Source organism: Monosiga brevicollis, genomic scaffold (assembly GCF_000002865.3).
Source record: "Monosiga brevicollis MX1 MONBRscaffold_12 genomic scaffold, whole genome shotgun sequence".
Lineage (NCBI taxonomy): Eukaryota > Choanoflagellata > Craspedida > Salpingoecidae > Monosiga > Monosiga brevicollis.
This window is the reverse complement of record NW_001865049.1, coordinates 1,023,106-1,031,904: the sequence shown is the minus strand read 5'-3', so window position 1 is coordinate 1,031,904 and position 8,799 is coordinate 1,023,106. Positions and strand designations below refer to the sequence as shown.

At 53.9% G+C, this 8,799-nt stretch overlaps 2 protein-coding genes across 2 annotated transcripts; one reads left to right on the top strand and one right to left on the bottom strand.

Annotated features, from left to right (window-relative positions):
- Positions 1 to 1,235: 1,235 nt before the first annotated feature.
- Positions 1,236 to 2,190, bottom strand: MONBRDRAFT_26082 (uncharacterized protein; the record flags this gene model as incomplete). The annotated part of the gene is made up of 3 exons (XM_001746339.1): positions 1,236 to 1,299; positions 1,414 to 1,472; positions 1,564 to 2,190. 3 exons carry the CDS (start codon positions 2,188 to 2,190, stop codon positions 1,236 to 1,238), a joined length of 750 nt encoding a protein of 249 aa, XP_001746391.1.
- A 1,141-nt stretch (positions 2,191 to 3,331) lies between these two features.
- On the top strand, positions 3,332 to 8,685 carry MONBRDRAFT_26081 (uncharacterized protein; the record flags this gene model as incomplete). The annotated part of the gene is made up of 15 exons (XM_001746464.1): positions 3,332 to 3,725; positions 3,873 to 4,015; positions 4,108 to 4,256; positions 4,358 to 4,542; positions 4,634 to 4,818; positions 5,045 to 5,196; positions 5,420 to 5,560; positions 5,819 to 5,850; positions 5,951 to 6,037; positions 6,290 to 6,360; positions 6,669 to 6,803; positions 6,889 to 7,049; positions 7,217 to 7,312; positions 7,399 to 7,520; positions 7,613 to 8,685. The coding sequence occupies 15 exons, from the start codon at positions 3,332 to 3,334 to the stop codon at positions 8,683 to 8,685; spliced, it is 3,126 nt and encodes a 1,041-aa protein (XP_001746516.1).
- Positions 8,686 to 8,799: the final 114 nt, after the last annotated feature.

The following is an 8,799-nucleotide window of genomic DNA, read 5'->3' as shown; positions in this document are numbered from 1 at the left end:
ACCATGCACACAACGTTGTTTCAATTTTATTTTTTCTGTGAGATCAGACGGGTTCGAGTGAATGGGAGAAACGGCGGCGGCCGTGGGGGTCGCAGGGAACTTGCAAACATGAAGGGGGATGGAGAGGGAGAAATGTTCATGGTGGGGTGGCGCAAGAGGGAATCCACGAACTCATTTTTCGTGCTTGACCGAGGGGGAATATCGGGCGCCATTTCATGTGTCTGCTGCCAGCTGCTTGGTCGCTCATCTGGCTGGTGCGCCCAACAGGCAACCCTTGACAAGACCCTCCTCCTTCACCCGCCATCATGTCATCACTCCAGGCCATTCCCAACCAGGTTAGATGCCAGTCTCGCTGCCGTACTTGAGCGCCAACGTTGCATTTGCTTCCGCTCATGTGCGCGCTCCTCTCGTCTGGGTCGACGCGACACATGGTGTGCAGATGGGCTCATGCGTGGCCGACTTTTCGGGAAACGTGATTGAGGTGCGCTTGTAGCCGCCCCACCATGATTGGCGCAGCTAGGTGGTCCCTCTTGACGGCCTTCTCATGGATCAGCTCTTGTCCTCATCATTTGTATGTCTGCTGCGCGTAGAGCTTTGGCGAGCTGCAAAACGACAAAGAAACCGTCACCCTGCTGCTGGAAATGATGAAGGACGCGCGCCAGGTCCTGGGCCAGGCTGAATTCAAGCGCCTCGAAGGTACGCGCCTGACAGCAGCACTTGTCCCTCGCCAAGCGCGTTCTTCCACCCCCTCTGTACTCATGACTCGATTCTTTCTACTTGGCGCCTCCAGTCGCCGGCAAGGATGCCCGATTTGTTGCAACGGTGACGGATGACAAGTTGCACGTTGCCAAGCTCAAAGCTCAATGAATTTGACGTTCGATCGCGTTGCTTTGTATTCGATTCCCAAACCCATTCGGAAAATTGATTGTAGGATGTTCAAACAGGCCAGGCTGCTTCACCCGGCGCCCTCCCCAGGTGAAAAGCAAATGCAAAGGCACATCCCAATAGTAAAGACACATCCCAAGGGGTTTTCTGTGTTCGTCACAGGTTGGTGTTTGCTTCCCGCACGGCGGGACAACTCGAAAAAAAAAAAAAAAAAAAAGCAAGGGAGGGAGTCTGTGTGTGTGTGTGTGTGTGTGTGTGTGTGTGTGTGTGTGTGTGTGTGTGTGTGTGTGTGTGTGTGAAGGGGGTTCCAGTTCAAAGGGGGTCCTAGTTCAAAGGACGCGACAACGCATTCAGGCAGCCGCCTCAGCTGAACGCTTCGCTTTCTCGCGCTTCAGCTTTTGAAGGGTCGCAAACCTGTGTGCATCAAGTTCAAGTTTCACGACACGAAACGACACCACACGAATGAATCAAGTTAGCGTACATCAAAGCAATGACCAGACCTAAGCGAGACGGTCGTCTGATACATACTCGGGAGTCCGAGGGTCCAGGAAAGGGTTGAGACACTTGTCCACCTTGTCCAGCAACCTCTGTCTCGCGAGCATTATGAGCACACTAGGGCAATGGCACCGACGTATCCTATGGCGAACAGGGTTACGAGGGCAAGTGGGGACAACGTACCATAAAGTCTGAATCAGGAGGCGGAGTTCCTGCAGCTGCCTCAACTTTTTTTGCAATGGCTTCAGCCCGGGCCAGCGCCTCTGAGCTGGCTTCTGGTTGGACTCGTTGCAGATACGCTGCGACGGCAGCCACTCCACGTACGCGGCCCAACGCTGCAAGGCATAGCTGGACCGGCGCCATCTGTAGTTGAGCGGGGCTGGCCCACAGGTTGAGCAGGGCAGCCATGATGCTCTTCTCATCATCCACCGCAGGCGGGGCAGGGTCGGTCACGCCTTGTAGCTCAATCAGGATGGCACGCATGGCACGCGAGGGCAAGGAAACGTAAAACTCGTAATTCAGTTTTTGCGCAAGTGAAGACTCAAGTTGACGCACTTGGTCTTCCACGTCCTTGGCCGCGAGCTGAGCCAATGGTGTGTGCGGTTGCCGCTGCGCCACCGCAACGAGGCAGTGGAGTGGCACTTTGGCCTCGGAGGCCTTGACGGCCAAGAGCCAGCACGTCAGGCAGATGAGGTCAGGGTGATGCTCCATTAGGGTCGTGGTAACGGCATAGCGCTGCAGATAAGCTATGGCAAAGTAGAGGGCGTTGGCTGAGGGCGTGGGACTGATGCCGTGGTAAATGGACGTCATTCGATACTGTGTGAGTCCGCGCAGGAGATCGACCTCCTCAGCAGCGGTCAAATACACTTCAGGGGGGCGTGGTGTCTGGAGCTTGAAGTTCTGTGGACGCGGGGTTGATGCACAGTATACGGGGGGTCACATGATCAGTGAGTGCGTGCGGATGCACTCCCCGGGGCGCGCAAACCAAGGGGACCTGCCTTGTATTTGGTTAGCGCTTCATGGTGCACATGCTGCATTCTCTTCTGTAGCTCCTCCGCCGACATGGTCCTAAAGCGCAAAAAAAAAAAAAACCCAAGCAGCACGCCGACCACAGAGGGTCGTGGCAGGATGAAGACGTGCGAGCAGGCAGGGGGTGTACTGAAGCGGCGGCGGATGGGACCTCATCAGAACCTCTTCATCAGCAATCCAGGTCTCACCAATGCCGAAAATGGGAAGTTTCCCGAAACATTGTGCACCGTCGTTGGTTCCTGCAGCTCTTCCACCTTCCACAACTACCCTCGCGTCCACGGCGGCCCGTCGCATCAACCCGCACCACCCGCACACACTGCCGTTCTGGAACGACCGGGCGCGATGATGCCGTCAGCGCCCTCCGTTGCAGCACGAGGGAAATTGCATTAGAAAGGCAAGTTAATGTAGAAAACTTGTGATAAACCACTTTGAAAGCTTATACTTTATGTCGGTAATACTGCACTTATTGAAGATTGGAATGACACAACAGACATGAGGAAAAAGACGCAAATATCAAGGAAGATGCAGATTTCAACTCAACTCCAATTATACTTTACAAACAGGAACATCTATATAATGTAGATAAGTTTGCTCATTTGTCAGACAGAGTTGTCAGACAAAGTTATCGAAATTTTGACGGTTTTTTTTTTTTTTTTTTTTTTTTTTCGCTCCAAGGTAAAGTGCACACGTTGGTGGTCGGTCGCTCCTCCGTCGGCTCGTCACTGTCGCTTGCCTCACTCGGTCCCGGTGCTACCCCTGCCTTGATGACTGAAGGATCACAAGGGCGGAGAAGTGTGGAGATTGGATGCTGGCGCAATGGTCGCTGTGAGGAGGCGGGGCGGGAATGTCGTCATGAGAAGAACATGAGAGAGAGAGAGAGAGTAGCTGACACTTTGTGGTTTTCAAGGCGGGACAGCCGGCCATGGCGAGCGCAGAGCCGGCCCCGACCACGCGCGAGTTTATGATTTCGGGCCAGCGCGTGCTTTTTCCTTACAAGCCTTATCCTTCACAATTCTTGCTCATCTCTGCCACCATCAAGGCTCTTCTTAAAGTGTGTGCTCCGACTTGCTTGACCGCGAAATGCCTGCTGAATCATGTCATCAAGCCTCCTCCGTCTCTAACCAAGCCTTGGGTGCGTCTCGAGCAGAAGGACAATGCACTGCTTGAATCGCCCACTGGAACTGGCAAAACCCTTGCACTGCTGTGCTCGGTCCTTGCTTGGCAAAAGTCCGAGAAGATGCGCATCGCCGCGATGCGAGCGGACCTTGAGGCCCAGCTCGCCACCGACGCACACTCACAAGACGAGGAGGATGAAAGTATGAACTTGTCGCTGGCCATCTCTCAACGCATCCCCGCAGACAGACAGGCAGACAGACAAACAGACACCTTGCTGTTGCTGTTGTTCATCCCGTGCCGTGACCCTTTCACACTCTCAACCTTGAACTGCTTTCCGCGGCGAATAGCCATGGCAAATACAAAGGCCAAGCCCGCCCATGTACCTTCCCGCCCCCTATCCCGTGGCCCAGGAGCCAACGGGCAGCTGCTCGAAGAAGAGGATGACGACTTTCGTGTCACGGCTTTGGAGCGCCTCAACACGGGATTCAAGGTCCGGGCTTGCCTGCTCTCTGCACCTCATCAATTAGGTCCAATGGCAACTCACCTCATTGCGAAATGACCGCACATCCCCAATTGGCTCAGGGTGCGAGGAGAGCCAGCCCGTTTCCAGGTCCCGTAAAGCCGTCAAACACAACTGTGAATGCTGCTGCTGCCGCGCCAAGAACTACACCTGCCAGCAAGAAGGCCAAGCTGTCCGCGCAAGACCGCAAGCAGCTCCGCGTTCCGACCATGTAGGCTGATGACCAAATCCCTTGTTGCTTCAATCGCGTCCTCTCCATGGCAAACTCAAGTTCTTCTTGGTCTTGTGCCTTGCGCCATGTGCTTTGCGTAGCTATTTTGGAACTCGAACGCATCGCCAGCTTGCGCAAGTCACCAGTGAGCTGAAACGTTCTGCATACAGTGATGTTCGCATGACTGTGCTTTCCTCCCGTGAGCACACTTGCGTGCACCCACGAGTTTCGAAAGCATCTCACAAGAACGACGAGTGTTCCAAGCTGCTGGGCGGCAAGGGGCAAGGTGTGGTCCCTGCTCCGTGACCTTACTAGAGCAAGGTTTTTCTGAGTTGCTTCCGCCTTGAATCTTACGCCGCCGTTCAAAAAATTGCCAGGAGGAGCTCAGTGCCATTGCTACCACAATGCAAAACAGCTCGCCAACGGTCGTCAATTTCGCCATGGAGCCTGGGATCTTGAAGACCTCGTGGCCCGAGGTCGCAAGCAGCGAGCATGTGCCTATTTTGCAGCTCGCGAACTCGCTCCCACGGCCGAGCTCGTTTTTTGCCCCTACAACTATTTGGTGCGATCCCCATATCTGAGATTTGTCTGAATTTACCTGTCTCTAATCTGACGCATGTCTTGCTCTTCAGTTGGACCCGGTGATTCGACGCAGCATGAATATCAATCTGCATGGTGCTGTTGTCATTCTTGATGAGGCACACAATATTGAGGATGTGGCACGAGGCGCAGCCAGCATGACTCTGCGCCACGCTGATCTTCTAATTTGCCATGACACATTTGCACAGGTACAAACGACAACGGTTCATCAGCTCTGCTTGCCATCTCTTGCTCTCATGCAACGTCTTACGGTGCTTGCCTCACTTCCCTTGCCTCATCCACTCCTCTTGTCCACCCAAAACTCTTACACGATGACAACATCAAATGCAACGGCGCCACAGTGCGACGGTCGAACGGAGGAGACCAGTGCCCTTGGACCATGTATTCAAGTCTTGACTGCCCTCATCGATTTGGCCCAGCCTTTTGTTCAGGAAGGCCAGCCGTCACCGAAGGTATTCTTAATAGCCTCAAGTGATAGTACCATAAAGGAAAAAAAAAGAAAGCAGAAAGAAACAAGAACGAAAAGGAAGCTCATGGTTGCCGTGTGATGCCTTGCTGTTCAGGTACTGCTTCCAGACGACATTGCCCGACGATTGGGAGAACTCCACCTTGATCAAACCCTTGTGGACCAGTCAGTCGCTGGCCTCAAGAAATTTCAAGATTCGCTCGATGATGAGGGAGAACCCACCCAAACAGCCTCGCAGGTGAGTTTGGTATTCTTGGTCATGAACGCTGCTGTTTTTATTAGGCGCCCTCAAGAATGCTTTGGTCTTGTAGAGTGTGGCCATTTTTGCCGCAGCACGCGTTTTAGATGGCCTTCACGAGATTCTGCGATTGCTCTGTTCTGACGTTCACGCTTATCGGTCTGTGCGCGACATACATGACGTTCTCACATTTCAAACTTGTTGCACCTCATTTCATCCGCAAATTTGCGCTTTAATTGGTTGTGCCTGAAACCATAGCTTCTGTTTCGAGCGGAACAGTGAAGATGGCGGTTCGTCACGCCAGGGCTCCATCGCAACCCCTTTTATGACAAGGCTTGCTTGTGACTGTTGCGACTGACTCTCATCCGGCTCGTATCGTGCTTTGGATAGAATGGCGCTTTCATCTCTGGTGCATGAACCCCGCCTTGGCATTTCGATCGGCCTTGTCCGACACTCACAGTGTCCTCTTGGCATCCGGTGCGCAAGTCTGCCACAGATGCACGTGTCCAACCATGTTCTTGTTTTCACATGCTCATGATCGTGCATGTTGTGGTTTACCATATTGCCTCATCCCCCGGCTTTCCAAAGGCACACTATCGCCTTTGGAGTCATTTGCTTGTGAGCTGGGCATGCCATTTGACGTGCGCGTCGAAGCCAATCATGTGATCAACCCAGACCAGGTGCTCGTGGCCTCAATATCACGCGGCACCAACGGCGAACGTCTTGTAGCCAACTATAAACACACATCCAGTCCCTCTTTTCAAGACGAGATTGGAAATGTCGTGCTCACAATTTGCGAGGTATTTTTTTTTTTTTTTTTTTTTCCTGTTGAGGCGAGGTGATCTTGCAAGAGCTAAGCTTGCCCTCCCTGCATGACTCACTATACCCTTGATACATCGCAGCGTGTCGCGGGGGGCGTGTTGATTTTTCTGCCGTCTTATTCACTGCTACGGACGCTTCACGCTCGATGGCATTCCACGGGTCTCTTGACTCGCCTGCAGAAGGTAGGCTCGCTGCAAACAGACGACGCTCACCCTGCAATTGCAAGTTCTCAATCATTCACATGCTTTATTCTTTTCACGAATGGGCCAATTGCGGGTTGAACCAGCTGAAGCTAGTGGTGAAGGAACCGAGAACCAGCCACGATGGCGGCTTTGATGGTCAGTTAAAGCGGTTTTACGCAAATGTGGCTCCACGCAAGCGGCGCACAGGAGCCCTCTTCATGGCCGTGTGCCGGGGCAAGGTAAGCTCATCATACCAACGGCATCAATACCGTGGCCTTGGAGCAGCATCATTTCGCAATCTTCATTTGCTCATCCTTCTATCAGGCCTCGGAAGGCATTGACTTTTCAGATGACCGAGCTCGCGCCGTCATTACGGTCGGCATCCCTTTTCCAGCCTTCAAGGATCCTGAGGTGACGCAAAAACGCGAGTACAACACAAAGCTGAGCAAACAGGCGCGATCGTCTCACTTGAACGGGGATCAATGGTGCGTCGCGATGTGCCGCAAGACTGCCGGCCAGGCTTCATACCATCCTGCCGGAATCGTCACCCCATCGTGCGGGTTGGGTGTCGAGCACAACCTGCACGAGCACCGGCAATAGTCTGATGGTCGTTGTCTTGTGCATGCGCAAATTGTCTTCATCAATGGAACAGGTACCAAATTCAGGCGTTCCGCGCGCTAAACCAGGCCTTGGGGCGTTGCATCCGCCATCGCAATGATTGGGGTGCCATTGTCATGATTGATGCTCGGTAAGCCCTTTGCCATGTCGATGCAATCCCTTGTCTTGTCAATCAAAATGCTTCTCAACCCTTCGACTGATCGACCCCCTTGCCAGCATGAAGGAAAGTGCGCAGTATCAAGGGCAGTTGTCCAAGTGGCTGAGGACACAAGTGCAACACTTTGATACAGTCCCCACTTTTGCACATCGGCTTGAGACCTTTGTTGCACAGTGCATGGGTGCGACACCGGCATGATGCGACGCCTGTGTACTTTTTATGTCGAACATCCCAACTCACAATGCTGCGTGGTTGGCTGAACTGGTGTGGTAGGACAAGAATGGAACCGAGGTGCTGCAGCGTCACACGCCCATGTGGATGATCTCATCAATAGCGTTATGGACGCGGCTGAGCTCAAGGCGCCTGCGAAACCTACTCGCGGAACATTAGAGGGCGCAGGGTTTTTCCTCGAGCCCCAACGCGTCGACAGAGCAGGCCCGGCCCACGCGGAGACAGAAGCCCAGCCGCCTGCTCGGCCTGCGGCCAAGCATGCAACTCGGGAAGACTCTGGCATCGGGTCAGAACAAGTCCATCGTCCCAAATCTTCCTCAGGAAAGCCAAGTGGTACGCACAACACGGACACCACCCCTGGTGCTCCACTCAATACCAATGCTCTGGAGGCGGCCAATATTGGGCGGGCGGCATCCAAAGGGCCCGAGACTCAGTTGACGGGAGAAGAAGGGGCAAGCGAGTTGGCACCGGTGGTAGGCGATCGCCAAACACCGCCGTCATCACCGGGCCCAGCAACAGCCATTATAAGTGGGGCCAATTTGGCGCCTGCTCCCTCATCGCCGCTCCCAGAGACGAGCAGTGTCAGTAACCGAGAGGCACGCCATGACACGGATAGTGTGGAACTCGACGATACTCCGGAACCCTCAATCTTCTTGCTTGACTCGCCTATCAAAATGTCGCAAGCTAGCCGTGAGGCTGCGCTTGGCTTGGCTAGTTTGCTGGAACCTGACAGTGCAATGACAGCACAGCAACCACTCGCATGCTGGCGCTGTCAGGATGATTTGCTGAGCTCATTGCCGGATGACAAGGCTCGTCAAGGCGTCGCCGCCGCTGCTTCAGTGATTGATGCGCACGCTGCGCCTGCGCAATTGCGCTGGATAGTCGGCACGCGTGTGAAGCTGACGCATCTCATTAGCTTACCTGCCAGTGCCGTTCCACAGACTGTCATGGCACCGCTTCAGCCCCCTCCACTGGGCCTCAATGCCTGCATGGATGCCTCAACGGATCTATTGCTGGTTGCTCTGATTTGTCCGCAGTGTGGCTGTGTTTGTGGCTGTCAAGCCCGATCCTTGACGCATTCGGGCGATGCAGGTCACGTCTGGTTCGTGGTTTAGTGAACATCTGTCGCCACGCGAGAGGGAAATGTGGTTGCAGACCTCGATAATAATGGGATTTTTATTTCACATGTCAATTCAAGGCCATGCCTCGATCGCGTCACCGGACTAAGC